We start from the raw sequence: 14326 nt of genomic DNA on the forward strand, positions 1-14326 counted from the left end.
TACAATTCAAGACAAATTGTCCAACAATTTGAGTTCTTCTTCTTTTCAAAACACAACAGAAACATCTGAAACAGTTGTCCAAACAGCACCAGAACAAGTTTCACATAGTTCTACAATTCAAGACAAATTGTCCAACAATTTGAGTTCTTCTTCTTCTCAAAACACAACAGAAACATCTGAAACAGATTTACAACCAATAGAACAAGATATAGTCTCTCAAACTACAAGTATGTTAACAAGAGCACAATTTCAAGATTTAATTTCTCTTGAACAATATTCGAGTAACAAAACACAAAGCGACGACTGTAACCTCTCGCTACCCGAATCCATTCAAAGAAAATACGCCATGAAAAGACTGAAATTGTTGTATAAACTTCTTAACAATTGGGGGGTCGAAGACAACTCAGATTATAGTGAAATGTTTAACAAAGTCATAGAATCTCTTAAACCAATTGAAAACGACATAAAAAATCCCGGTGTTCTTGTAGACCTTTTCGCCTCAAAATTACCAGTTACAACTAATCTAAGAGCAACACAAGCTATAGAGCAATTTATTTTATGTTTTCCCAAGCAATATAGACAACACCTGAGGGAAACAAGAATAGGAAAATTTCAATTGGTGTATCCTACAACATACAACTATTTCGAAGAAGCAAATGAATATGGAGAACTCTCATTCCATTTCACACTTTCAGTTCCTGAGGGAGAAGAAAAAGCAATCTATCATGTACAATCTCTTGCAGGATGTGAAGGAAAACCTCACATAATAACTACTGTTGCAATTGACAAACCTGCAAGAGTCGAAGACGATGTTTTGTTCGCGTCCATTGCTGGTTTTGGCATGGGAGAACCAATTTCAATTTCCCATTTCACAGAATACTCAGCACAACATTTTCAAAATGTAGAATTTGTGTTCTACGACCATCAAAAGTTCCTGCTAACAAAACCAAAGAAACAATTTGTCTCAATATTTGTTGCTGGTCATGTGGCTGACAAAGAGCCATCAGATACTGACTATGAAGAAGAGGAGGAGGAAGAAGAAAACGATAGCGATGTCGTTCTTATCGAATAAAAACTTTAATTTTTTACTATATAATTTTTTAGTTCTCCTCTAGGTTTTTTTAGGGGCTAGAAGGGGCGCAGCCCCTGGAAGCCCCACTCACCTGACCTTGATCTATGTATGATAGTAAAAACAGTTTTGAGCTTCCGATGCAAAGTTGCTGTAAAATCAATCCGAGAGAAATAAATTTTATGTCAAATTCAATTTGATCAAAACTGAGAAAAGATGCAAAATGTTCGTTCAATTTTGCATACTAATTCTGTAAAGTTTGCATATGTCATGCGTAAGCGTGAAAACAGAAGACAAACGTTTATTCGCGATGTAGAAGAACCAATTCGAAAATTTACCATAGGTGTTCATCAGCGTCCAATTCCAGAACAAAAGACAGTCAAAAAAGAAAATAACAATGATTCTCCATCGGTATCCAAAACATTTAACTTGTCTTTAGGAGTTTATATTTCAAATATGAATAATAAAAAGGTAAATAAAGACGCCATTTCGAATGTCTTTTACTTAGATTTCACAAACACACAAAACTTAGAATCAGCTTTCTTAAAACCTTTAAATAACTTTGCAAATTTACAAATTATTTCTCTTTCTAACACCGGATTAAAATAGGTCCCCAAGGCAATACTTAATATGCATGGAACCTTCAGTACATCGATCTTTCGCATAATTTTATCTCAGAAATTCCAATCAAAGCAAAATGGTCTCACATTCGAGGCTTAAATCTGAAAAAGAACGCATTTATTAGATGGCCTGATGCAATATCTCAAGCTAATATGCCGAAAATAGAGTTCATTGATCTTTCTTATAACAATTTGTACGCTGGAATTCCTGCAACGCTAAAATTCGAAAACCTTGAACATTTAAGATTGGTATACTGTTGTTTGATCAAGTTTCCGCAAGTAGCAAACAACACTCAGTCTTTGAAATCTTTAGACATAAGTGGAAACCAAGATTTACGTAATTTCTCGCTTGGTGATATCGCTTCTGACTCCTCTTTAGAATTTATTAATATACAAGGCATTAAAGTGAATGATTCCGGAAATATTTCTCAATTTCCTCCAAACTTAGTTGTTGCTAGCGAAGGTAAGAATGTTCAGATCCCACCTTCTTCAAATTCATTGTTTATATTTAAATAAACCTATAACTTTGTTTGATATAAATTAATTATTTATATTTTTATTACGATTTTAGACAAAATATAGTGTGGAGAAAGGTGAATTCACTATTTTTGACAAAATTTTATAATTTAATAAATGTAGGGGTGTTACATTTTGTTGTTATCACCTTGTATGTGATAAGGAACTTTTATAATACAAATATTAGAATGTATATAGTATTCACTGAAATCGATAATATAAGATCCCATACTCCCACATATATATGTGGTCCTAATTTGGCCCCTTAATCAAGATTGTGAGAGTTGGACTACTTCTTCATAAACTCTCACCAAAAAAAAATCAAACGTGATTAAAACGGCTAGTAAATCATTGGTCGTCGATAAGTATTTGTATGAAATTTTTTTCCAACTTTTTTTGCCTACAAAAATGTCAAATTTTCATTCAAAAAAAATGTCATAATTATTATAAATGGCTGAAGAAGAAGAAGTTCTTTATATAGAATACGAAGAGGAAGATGAAGAATCCAGTAGTAGTGTTGAAATTGAGTTTGATACAAATACTACACCGAGTTTTCATAGAGTCTTAACAGATTCAGATATCACAAGGATGGCAATGAATGACATTAAAAAGAAATACAACGGAAGTAGTAATTCTTCTGTAGATGAGAGGATTGTTCGTGACTTTTATACAATATCAAAGAGGCATCCAAAAGAACTTGGATTTACAGTGCTGCCTTATAACAATGACATACATGTGTGGGAGGTTCGTTTATGGAGTTTTGATAAAGACACTCCAATCTACAAAGATATGCAGATATTTGAAGCTAAGACAGGAAGAAATTATATTGAATTAAGAGTCTCATTTCCACCAAATTATCCAATTCATCCGCCTTTCATTCGTGTAGTCTACCCACGCTGCACAGGAGAAAGAGTCTTAAATGGTGGAGCATTTTGCATTTCTGCTCTAACATTGACTAAAGAAGATGGCTGGTCACCAATATATGATTTTGAGGATCTGCTTTCTAGTATACTTGTAGAAATGCGCTCTCAAACCGTAAGTGATCCTCTGCGTATTAATTTTGAAAATGATACACCGTATTCTGTTCAAGAAGCAATTAGTACGTATAGACGACTTGCAGGTATTCATGGTTGGACAGCTGTTATTAAGGGATATACTCCTCAATAATTATATTTATTTTAATTTTCTAGATAAAACAATAAAAATTTGCGTTAATGTATTAATTCGATAAAATAATATCAAATTTTTGATTCATCAAATCAACAAAAATTCTATCAAAATTACAATAACTTTTTGCTGTCTGGCCAGATATTTTAAATACTAGAATGTCACAAAAACATATGATATTTGTATGCTTAAAGAATGGAAGCAAATAATCCCAATAATCGAGATCCAAAAAACATCCTTTGTATAAAGTTAACTCATTTTGTGATAATATAAATACAAGTACCTCATTTAAGCAATACTAATTCAATAAAGCTCTAAAACAATATATATAATTTACAAAAACAGGTAAATACATGATAAAGTAATAAAAACATCTGAATTCATGAGAACTTAAAGAAATGAATTACTTTTTCTTTCCTCATATTGCAATATGAAGCAAAAGGGAATAATTATTTGCTAAGCGTAAGTCGAATACATTTATGCTCTTGTTCCAGAGCATAGGTTAATGCACGAATCTTTGCCAGTTGTATTGAAATTGCCTTATCTCTTTCTTCCATTTTGGAAACTTCTTCTTTGGATGATTCGTGAATTGATTGTAATGAATTTACTTCTTCTTTCTCATATATTTCAAATCTGTGCGCTTTTTCAGCATTTTCTGATTGCTGAAGTATGAATTCTGAAAATTTATTGAGTTTTTCGTTTGCAAATGGAACAATAGTTTCTTCAATTGAATGATATGATACATCTGAGAACTGATGTCTAGTTATTATTGGTTTTGGAATGTTACAACGTCGAAGAGAACTCATTTTTATCTTCTACTGTACGTTAAAATTCAATTTTCCAAATATTCCTTACATGCTTTTGGATGAATAGAAGGGTAATATTTTAAAAAAAAAATCAAAATATTTGGGATAGCTTGCGTAAAAACTACTCATCCCTGATAGTAATGAAGCAGCTAGCTCTTTAATTTTTATTTTACAATAAATATCCTTTCTTTTACAAGCTCTAACCAAAGATTTTGGATTTAATCAGTCGCATATAATGGTACCGCGGCCTATTTTTCATATTTTTATGGATTTTTTAAAAACAAAATTCTTTAAAATGTGCACGAACTTCAAAAGTAGCAATTGGAGTGTGAGTATATCCCATTGTCTAAATATTATCATTTGAGCAATTATAAATGTCACTTTTTGAAAAATTTGAAACGGAATCTAAATTAATTATTTTATTTTGAAACTTTATTGATTGAGATGAATTTTATATGTTGTGGCGTAATTTCGAAAATTGAAATAAGTGAACGGTTATAAATGGCCGACCGCTTTTTTATTTTTCACTGATGTCTGCTGAAGTCGAAACACTTGAGTTCCAGGCTGAAATCAACCAGCTCATGTCACTCATTATCAATGCTTTCTACACAAACAAGGAAATTTTCCTCCGTGAGTTGATTTCCAACGCATCTGATGCATGCGACAAGATCCGTTATGATTCTCTCAAGAACCAGGCCATCCTTGGCAACCAGAAGGAATTCTTCATCCATATCCGCCCAGATAAGGAGAACAGATGCCTTTCCATCATCGATTCTGGTATCGGCATGACAAAATCCCATCTTATCAACAACCTTGGTACAATCGCTCGCTCCGGCACACGCCAGTTCATGCAGGCCATCGAAGAAGGCGCTGACCTTTCCCTCATCGGTCAATTCGGCGTCGGCTTCTTCTCCGCTTTCCTTGTTGCCGACCGCGTTGTTGTCACATCCCACCACTCCGATGATGACCAGTACATCTGGGAGTCCGAGGCTGGCAAGAACTTCACAATCCGCCGTGATCTCGAAGGTGAAGACCTTATCCGTGGTACACGTATCGATCTTTACCTCAAGGAAGACATGACAGAATTCCTTGAAGAGAAGAAGCTCAAGGAGCTCATCAAGAAGCACTCTGAGTTCATCCAGTACCCAATTTCTCTTTGGGTCGAGAAGACAAAGGAAGAGGAAGTCTCCGATGACGAAGAGAAGAAGGAAGACGAAGAGAAGAAGGAAGACGAAGAAAAGAAGGACGACGAGATCAAGGAAGTCGAAGATGAAGCAGAAAAGAAGGATGAAGAAAAGAAGAAGAAGAAAGTCACAATTGTCGAACACGAGTGGGAACTCATCAACAAGAACAAGCCACTCTGGCTCAGACCATCAAATGAAGTCACAGAAGACGAATACGCCGAATTTTACAAATCAATCTCCAACGATTGGGAGAAGCACCTTGCTGTCAAGCACTTCCGCGTTGAAGGTGATATTGGCTTCACAGTCCTTCTCTTCGTTCCACGCCGTGCTCCATACGATCTCTTCGAGCCAAAGAAGAAGCTCAACAACATCAAGCTCTACGTCCGCCGTGTCTTCGTTATGGACAACTGCGAGGACCTCATCCCAGAGTGGCTCAACTTCATGAGAGGTATCGTTGATTCTGATGACTTACCACTCAACATTTCCAGAGAAACACTCCAGCAGAACAGAATCATCAAGCTCATCCGCAAGAACATCATCAAGAAGTGCTTAGAGCTCTTCAACGAGATCGCCGAGAAGAAGGAAGATTTCAAGATCTTCTACGAACAGTTCTCAAAGAATATCAAGCTCGGCATCCACGAGGACACACAGAACAGACCAAAGCTTGCCAAGTTACTCCGCTTCTACTCCACACAGTCAACAGAGGAACTCACATCTCTTGATGAGTACATCGAGAGAATGAAGGAGGGACAGAAGGGCATCTACTGGATCTCCGGCGAAACAAAGGAGGCAGTCATGAACTCTCCAATGCTCGAAGTCTTCCGCCAGAAGGGTATCGAAGTTCTCTTCTTAATTGACCCAATCGATGAATACTGCTTCCAGCAGTTGAACGAGTACTCCGATCACAAGTTGATGTGCATCACAAAGGAGAACTGCGAGATCGACGAGACAGAAGACGAGAAGAAGCAGTACGAGGACCTCAAGGCCAAGCTCGAACCAATGTTCACAAAGATCAAGGACTTGATCGGCAAGGACTGCGAGAAGGTCGTCCTCTCAAAGAGATTGGTTGTCACACCATGCGTCATTGTCACAGGTGAGTACGGCTACACAGCTAACTTCCAGAGATTGATGAACGCTCAGGCACTCAGAGATAACACAATGTCTCAGTACATGCAGGCAAAGAAGACACTCGAAATCAACGGAAAGCACCCAGTCGTTACAAAGCTCGTTGACATGCTCGAGAAGGATGAGACAGACAAGAACGCTAAGGAGATGCTCTCAATGCTTTGGGACACAGCTCAGCTCGCTTCTGGCTTCACACTCGCTAACCCAGCTGCTTTCTCTGCTAGAATCAACCGTATGGTCGCTGTCGCTTTAGATGTCGCCGGTCAACTCGAGGAGTTACCACCACTCGTCGAAGAGAAGCCAAAGGTTGAAGAGGCTAAGGAAGGTGAAGCTGCTCCAGCTGCTGACTCTGCTGACCTTAATAAGTTTGATGATGTCGATTAAAATAAATCTATATTTATTATTCTTATTAATTGATATAATAACTTTTTACTAAACAATAATCTTTTTCAAATATATGATATCTGATTCAAAATTATAAATTAAGTCTCTGAATGAATGTTGTAAAATCAATACCTTTTAATTATATAAGTATATGTTTGTGTAAATATATTGTGTTCTGCTTTCTTTGCTCGATATTGAATCATAAATACTTCAAAGTTATTGATGTGATATCAAATTATGAAAAAAATAAGCGATATCTTTCATATTTTTAAAATATAACCATTATACCGTTCAATCATAATAACTAAAATTCTAAAAAAATTGAAAAAAAAATAAGAATTCATTTGTTAAAATGATGCTTTATAAGTTGAATTTCCAAAATTTCCAAAATTTGGAAATATAGATATGTTTTATAATTCAAGCTTTGTGCTATGGTTTACATGTTTTGATGATCATTATTGCGAGGAGCTTATTCCAAAATATTTTTTAAGTGAAAGTTCGACTCACAGCGTTTTTTAATTGACATAGTGTAGCATTTGGCACACATAGAAGTTTTCCATCTAAACTAGTTCTGAGTGATCGCAAGAGAGGGAGCGAAATAGCAATATTATTATAATATATGTCACTTTTTAATCCACTCTTTAATTCTAAATTGTGATCTAGAACTGATAAATAACATTTTCTAAAACAAAAAATTCTGATCGAAAATTTGATAACTTTTTTATGCAAAAAATGTCGGATAAAGCAAGAGTTGTTGAGTTTCAAGTGAAATACATATACGTCCTTTCAGCTGTTGTGCCTTTCATAACTATCGGCTTGTGCTGGGCCTGCTATTACGGTCTCAAGCACAACAAAAATCGAATTTATCCGGTTCTCACAATCTCAGAAACGGTAGAGCTTATTCCAGAGTCAAGAATATTCAATATCGGAATGACTATTGAAGCCTTCCTGCAAGGAATTGTATTCGTTCTTCGTCAACATTATTTACATACAAAAATTAGGAGAGAATCTTCGCATATAAGGAAAGGTTTGAAGTACGTGACAACATTTTGTTCATTTTTCAGCCCATTTTTACTTATTGGATTGGCTAATTTCGTTGTTTCCGAGTTCTTTTTGATTCATATGTCAACAACAATATTATATTTCGTATTGACATTATTATACTTCTTTTTGTATGACATTTTGCTTTACTTAATTGGTCCGAAACCAAAGTTTTATAGCTATTTTGTCGTCCTTCTCGCAATGATTGCAAGTATCTGCAGTGTTGCGTTTCGAAATGCAGTAATTGTTAGCAAAGTATCATTTGTTACCATTTCTTCAATATCTCAATACTTGGCTGTGTTTTTGCTTTGCATTAAGTCAAGTCTTACAATTTTTGAGATACCATCACATGGAATTCGATTCTTTAGCAAGTAATTCATAGTATTTCGAAAACTATACCGTCTTTTACTTATTTTTTTGTTTAAAATTTTATATTATTTTAAATTTTATTTGTTATTTTTCATATGATGTAGTACGCATTTGTATAAGTCTCATGAGAATTGAAATAATTCAGATTTAATAATAATGCTTTTTTTTTTAATTGAATGGCATATTATAAGTTTTCATGCCTTATTGGATGGAACTACTATTATTTGATTGACTTGAATTACTTTTAACATATAATTGTAATAATTTAATTTTATTCAAGTATGCTTTGTTTGCGTTAGACATATTTATCATATGAAATAAGTAGACTAACAATATTATTATAATTATTTTCAATTGCAATGCAAAGGGGCGTTTTTCCATATTCATCTTTGATATCAGGATCTGCACCCTTTGAGATGAGAAACCTAACAATCTTTTTACGATTATGCTGTACTGCAATATGAAGAGGTGTTCTTCCATTGATATCTTTGGCATCGATATCCGAACCATGCGTAACAAGAAAATTGATGAGTTCAATACGATACTTGATTATTGCATAATGGAGAGCTGTTTGCCCTTTTTTATCAGTGGTATTCACATCATATGAAATAAGAAATTCTACCGCTTTAATGTCATTATACTTAATGGCATAATGAAGTATTGATTTTTCATTAATATCTTTTGCATTGATATCAGCACCATTATTAATGAGAAACTCAAAAATTTCCTGACTATCCAAAGATGGTTCTAACATTAACGAGAAATGAAGAACTGAGCAACCATTTGTTTCAAGTCTACAATTGATATCAATTCCATGTGAAATGAGAAACTCCACCATTTCTTTATCACCATAAGATATTGCAGAATGAAGAGCTGTTAATCCATTTTCTACGCTTGTGTTTACATTTTCTCCATATAATATGAAAATTTTGATAATTTCTTTATAATAATTTCTTATTGCATTTTGAAATGGGGTATAATTTTCCTTATCTTTTACATTTAAATTGGCTCCATGCAAAATAAGAAATTTAACAATTTCACATGAATTTTGAATTACTGCCATATGGAGAGAAGTCAGACCATCTTTGCGTATTGAATCAATATCAAGTTGATATTTCATATTATTTGAAAGAAGAGATTCCAATACTTCTTCATTATTTACTTTTGTTGCTAAATGAATGGGATAATACCCATCAATATTTTTGATATTGGGATTTGCACCATAAATATTTAGAATCTTTATAATATCTTTATTGCCCTGCATAACTGCATAATGAAGTGCCGTATTATTCATTCTATCTGTTGCATTGACATTAGCTCCGAATAAAATTAAAAGTTCAACAATTTTTTGACTATTATCTAATGTTGCATAATGGATCAAAGATTTCATATCGGAATCTTTGAAATTAACATCAGAACCATGCAAAATTAATAGTTTTGATATATCCACATTTCTGTTTTGAATCGCATAGCTAAGGGGAATTTTATTGTTCATATCAGCAATTGTATGATTAGTGCCATTCATTAATAGAAATTCGGTCATCTCTTCCAAATTTTTGCTTACTGCGATATGAAGCACCGACCCTTTAAGTATTTTTTTATTAATATCTGCACCATTAGCAATCAACAGCTTAGTCATTTTAATATTATTATCTTCAACTGTAGAATAAAGAGGTGATTTCAAAAACAAAATATCATTTTCGATATAATTATTGATAATTACTCCTTTAGAAATGAAAAGCTGGGCGGTTTCGGTAAATCCTTTTTTAAGATGTCGGAGAAAACACTACTACAATCACTATAATATGTCTTGACATTTGAACCGTGCGAGATGAGATAATCATATAAAGGCGGAAAGTTAATTAACATCTTATGAAGGAGTGAATCTTTAAAATCCTTTGTCTGATCTAAATAGATAAAAAACCCTTTATTTAATGGAATATTATATGTGTTCATTAAATAAAGGACGAAATCAATGTTATGTAAAATGATTGATAGCATCATACAATTCTGATCTGGTATTTGATATTTCAAACATTCACCAATAATATCTGCGTTACAAAAAAAAAAAAAAAAAAAAAAAAAAAAAAAAGGTAGTGGGGCTTCCAGGCACTTCGTGCCTTCTAGCCCTGAAGATGTTTAGTATAAATGAAGTCTTAGAGGACAAACATGACTATGAGTTTTGATATGACAAGATAGAATATGAGAGAGGTCCTATAAACCGGAGAAAGTGTTATATAAACATCTGTCATATTACTCAGAATATTATACAGAATTCAATAAAATATATTTTAGGTGAAGAGGTGAGATTTCACCTGTTTTTTCACCTCATTTTTCACCTCTTGAATTTTCATGAATTTTATCGTAAAGACTTTGTCAAGATTTCATCGTAAAGACTTTGTCAAGATTTCATCGTAAAGACTTTGTCAAGATTTCATCGTAAAGACTTTGTCAAGACTTCTTCGTAAATGTTTTGTCAAGACTTCTTCTTCGTAAATGTTTTGTCAAGACTTCTTCTTCGTAAATGTTTTGTCAAGACTTCTTCGTAAATTTTTGTCAAGACTTCTTCTTCGTAAATGTTTTGTCAAGACTTCTTCGTAAAATCAGACAAAAATATATTTTAGGTGAAGAGGTGAGATTTCACCTGTTTTTTCACCTCATTTTTCACCTCTTGAATTTTCATGAAATTTACACCAAAAATAATGTTTAGGTGAAGAGGTGAGATTTCACCTGTTTTTTCACCTAATTTTTCACCCTCTTGAATTTTCATGAAATTTACACCAAAAATATACTACTAGGGTCATTTACGAAGAAATCTCAACAAAGTCTTTACGATGAAATCTTGACAAAACATAGACAAGAAAGTTCATGAGAAATTAGATGAAGAAGTCTTAACAAAGTCTTTACGAAGAAATTCATGAAAATTCATGAGGTGAAAAAAGAGGTGAAAAAAGAGGTGAAATCTCACCTCTTCACCTAAAATATATTTTTGGGTCATTTACACTCATTTACGAAGAAATCTCAACAAAGTCTTTACGAAGAAATCTCAACAAAGTCTTTACGAAGAAATCTCAACAAAGTCTTTACGAAGAAGTCACAATAAAACGTCTGTCAAAAACCGCTTTTTAACTTCACTTAAAATGCCACGTAAGCTACGTAAGAATATACGTAAGAGGAAGAGAGCATTGAAACATCCAATAGTAAAACTGACACCACAACAACAGTTGCAACAACAAATGCTGAATGACCCCACTATGTTGCAACAAATGTCAAACAATCCTATGCTTTTAAACCGAGTTCTTGGTGCACAGAGTGGAGGTTTAAGAGCGGCACTTTTAGCGAAAATGGCAGGCTATGGTGGAGCTGCAGACGGAACAGCCTATAACCCTCAAAGTCAAATGAATTTGAGTTCACTCAAAAATCAAATAACAGATGTCAAAAAGTCAAACATAGACATACAGAAGCAAATAAGTGAAAACGAAAAGAAACTAGAATATGACAGACACACAAAGAAACTAAATGAGTTAAACGTAGAGAAAAAGAAGAAAGAAGAACAACTGAAAGAACTAAGTACAGAGGAATATGCAAAAAAGTGTCAGAAAAGCAACAGAAGTAGCAAAAATGGAACAAGATGTCATAATTTGAAAAACCATACTACTCAATATAAAATACTGAAAGATGAAGAGATAAAACAAAAAGCCCTGAAGACATATATGGATAGCGATGAGTATAAAAAAGAAGTTGAAGCAAATGTAAAGGCAGAAAAACTTTTACAGTTGCAAAACCAAACCGTACAGTATGAAAACTTAGCACAAGAAAGTAAAAATAACGACGCGGCTATGCAAAAGGCAATGAAAAGCGCAGAATATATAAAGCCAACAATGACTGGTTAGATGCCCAAGCCAACGCTAAAGCAGCCCAACTCATAGGGTCAATAAGGACAAAAATACAAGCGGATGAAGACAGTTCAAATGAAGCTTTAACAAATGCTGACTTTAAGAACGCCTTCGAAGCTCTTCATAGTAAGGTGAAACAAGTGAACGACTTCTCATCTGGAAAGAAACTGAAGTCTGAAGGTTTCGACAAAGAGTTAAAAGAAGTAGCACAAAATATGACGAAAATAACAGATGCAGCAACGAGACAGGCAGTTCAAAGTGCCTATGACGCCGTTAGAGCAACTGTTGTGAAAAGTCAAGAAAAAGAGTTACAACAGACCAAAACAGACCTAGTAAATGCTTTCTTAAGAACGAAAAGTCAGGTAGGACATTATGCTGCAGATGGAACATATGTGCCAGCTGGTGGAACTTATATACCACCAAACCCTCCAAGAGAAGCACCTGCACCAGGACTACCTAAAACATTTACATCGTCACATGGACACAGACACAGGCATGCACCAAAACCAACACAACAACCAACACAACAACCAGCACAACAACCACCTCCACAACCAGCACAACAACCAACACAACAACCAGCACAGCAACCAACAGTTCAAAACCCTGCACAACAACAACCACAAACAGAGCAAGGACATAAAAGAAGTAGAGAACAAGGAAACCAAGAATTCTTAAAAATGCTTAAAGAAGAGTGTGGTTTCCCAGATACTATTGACTTTAGTGACAGATATAAAGAAGCTATTGGAAAGTTCAAGGATGGAAATACTGACCCGAACCTATTTAGCTTTATGGCTCAGCACCAAAACGGATATAATCTCAAACCTGGAAAATACAAGCTCGCTAAGGGATATGATTTAATAGCATATCATCCAAATGACATGAACGAATTTACTCCGAGATATTTGATGTCAGAGCTAAATGACAATACAACTTTCGTCATGAAACGCGTAAAAAATAGAGACGGAACGAAAGAACAAAAGCTTATGAATGCGGATGACGTAGATAGGGAAATTGTTAAAAACGGTCTCGGAATATATGAAATGCCAGCAGATGAGGTACAAGAAACTCCACAGGGAAGAAGTTCAGATACAACCAGACATGGAAGAAATAGTTCAGCAACAACAGCTAGAAGAGCCTGAAGGAAACGAACAAGTCCCTCCTTTGGAAACTAACCTCACAGAACTAGATGAAGATTTGGAACAGCCGAAAAATCTTGACCCTCAACAAGAGCATGAGGTGAATATGGAATCTTTCCAAGAGTCTAAGAAAGATTCGGCTGACATAGTAGAAGAATATCGAAAAATGTTTGCCGACATACAAAAGACTCCAACACCAGATGAAAATATTCAGCATAGAATGGAAGAACTGAAAAAAAATGTACACAAATACAACAACCCTTTTTACTTACGAGCATTTAACGTTCAATCTTCGGATGAACTCGGTGAAAATAAAAGGTTAAATTTCAAGAAAACATATAGAAATGAAACATTGTTTAAAGTTCATTCAGAACCTAACCAAGATGGAAACAAACCTACTTTTGTTTCTGCAGACGATGGAACTACAATGAGATGGGGTCATAAAGCTAACTCGGATAGGTGGTTCATAAACTTACAACCACAATTCCAAGAAGTTGTAGACGCAATGGAAGTCAATGGTGAACCAGATATAGCTGGTATTTTAAGCGCGGCTTTAATGCCATTGAAAGATATGAAACATGCAGATATTTTGGACCAGTATGAAATGAACATGGCTGATGGAAATATAACACCTGACGTTCTAGAACATTTATCTCAAAGAACTACACAGAACCATAAAGATGGTATATTTGGTGAAGAGTTTAGAAAGAAAGTTAGGGAGAGAGAAGGAAGAGAACCTATTGTACATGACCTTGCAAACGAAAGTTTACAAAATGTCATAAAAACTTACTTTGCAGACAATGAACTGAGAAGGGATGAATATTTAAGAAAACTCAAATGGACAGTACCAAATGAAATGTTAGTATTGAAAAACATTTCCTTGACAAAATAAAACCAACTACAGAAATAAACGACGCAAGACTGAAAGATTGGGTAGAAGCTTTCCCATTCACAAAAGATATAGTTGGTAACATGGAAAGAAAACCAGAATGGCTACAAAAACATATATT

The 14326-nt window shown here is 34.5% G+C and overlaps 9 protein-coding genes across 9 annotated transcripts, besides 2 other annotated features; 7 read left to right on the forward strand and 2 right to left on the reverse strand.

Moving 5' to 3' along the window:
- Positions 1-16: 16 nt before the first annotated feature.
- On the forward strand, positions 17-1072 carry TVAGG3_0352780 (attachment subunit-related family; the record flags this gene model as incomplete). Its single annotated transcript, XM_051231176.1, has 1 exon — positions 17-1072. The coding sequence occupies one exon, from the start codon at positions 17-19 to the stop codon at positions 1070-1072; it is 1056 nt and encodes a 351-aa protein (XP_051100906.1).
- Positions 1073-1339: 267 nt separating this feature from the next.
- TVAGG3_0352790 (uncharacterized protein) lies at positions 1340-1678 on the forward strand (the record flags this gene model as incomplete). Its single annotated transcript, XM_001317514.1, has 1 exon — positions 1340-1678. The coding sequence occupies one exon, from the start codon at positions 1340-1342 to the stop codon at positions 1676-1678; it is 339 nt and encodes a 112-aa protein (XP_001317549.1).
- A 164-nt stretch (positions 1679-1842) lies between these two features.
- TVAGG3_0352800 (uncharacterized protein) lies at positions 1843-2205 on the forward strand (the record flags this gene model as incomplete). The annotated part of the gene is made up of 1 exon (XM_001317513.1): positions 1843-2205. One exon carries the CDS (start codon positions 1843-1845, stop codon positions 2203-2205), a length of 363 nt encoding a protein of 120 aa, XP_001317548.1.
- A 73-nt stretch (positions 2206-2278) lies between these two features.
- Positions 2279-2317: a mobile genetic element.
- Positions 2318-2647: 330 nt separating this feature from the next.
- On the forward strand, positions 2648-3417 carry TVAGG3_0352820 (ubiquitin conjugating enzyme protein; the record flags this gene model as incomplete). Its single annotated transcript, XM_001317512.1, has 1 exon — positions 2656-3372. One exon carries the CDS (start codon positions 2656-2658, stop codon positions 3370-3372), a length of 717 nt encoding a protein of 238 aa, XP_001317547.1.
- Positions 3418-3821: 404 nt separating this feature from the next.
- Positions 3822-4178, reverse strand: TVAGG3_0352830 (uncharacterized protein; the record flags this gene model as incomplete). Its single annotated transcript, XM_001317511.1, has 1 exon — positions 3822-4178. One exon carries the CDS (start codon positions 4176-4178, stop codon positions 3822-3824), a length of 357 nt encoding a protein of 118 aa, XP_001317546.1.
- A 530-nt stretch (positions 4179-4708) lies between these two features.
- TVAGG3_0352840 (HSP90/HTPG type heat shock protein family) lies at positions 4709-7185 on the forward strand (the record flags this gene model as incomplete). The annotated part of the gene is made up of 1 exon (XM_001317510.2): positions 4709-6871. The coding sequence occupies one exon, from the start codon at positions 4709-4711 to the stop codon at positions 6869-6871; it is 2163 nt and encodes a 720-aa protein (XP_001317545.1).
- A 356-nt stretch (positions 7186-7541) lies between these two features.
- TVAGG3_0352850 (fasting-inducible integral membrane protein TM6p1-related family) lies at positions 7542-8352 on the forward strand (the record flags this gene model as incomplete). Its single annotated transcript, XM_001317509.1, has 1 exon — positions 7604-8287. One exon carries the CDS (start codon positions 7604-7606, stop codon positions 8285-8287), a length of 684 nt encoding a protein of 227 aa, XP_001317544.1.
- Positions 8353-8576: 224 nt separating this feature from the next.
- TVAGG3_0352860 (ankyrin repeat and protein kinase domain-containing protein family) lies at positions 8577-9920 on the reverse strand (the record flags this gene model as incomplete). Its single annotated transcript, XM_001317508.1, has 1 exon — positions 8577-9920. The coding sequence occupies one exon, from the start codon at positions 9918-9920 to the stop codon at positions 8577-8579; it is 1344 nt and encodes a 447-aa protein (XP_001317543.1).
- Positions 9921-10343: 423 nt separating this feature from the next.
- Positions 10344-14326: part of a mobile genetic element that runs on past the window's edge.
- On the forward strand, positions 11422-11839 carry TVAGG3_0352880 (protein of unknown function, DUF4106 family; the record flags this gene model as incomplete). The annotated part of the gene is made up of 1 exon (XM_051231177.1): positions 11422-11839. A coding segment is annotated over one exon (418 nt), but the record flags the coding sequence as incomplete, so codon positions are not given.

Source organism: Trichomonas vaginalis, chromosome V (assembly GCF_026262505.1).
Source record: "Trichomonas vaginalis G3 chromosome V, whole genome shotgun sequence".
NCBI lineage: Eukaryota > Parabasalia > Trichomonadida > Trichomonadidae > Trichomonas > Trichomonas vaginalis.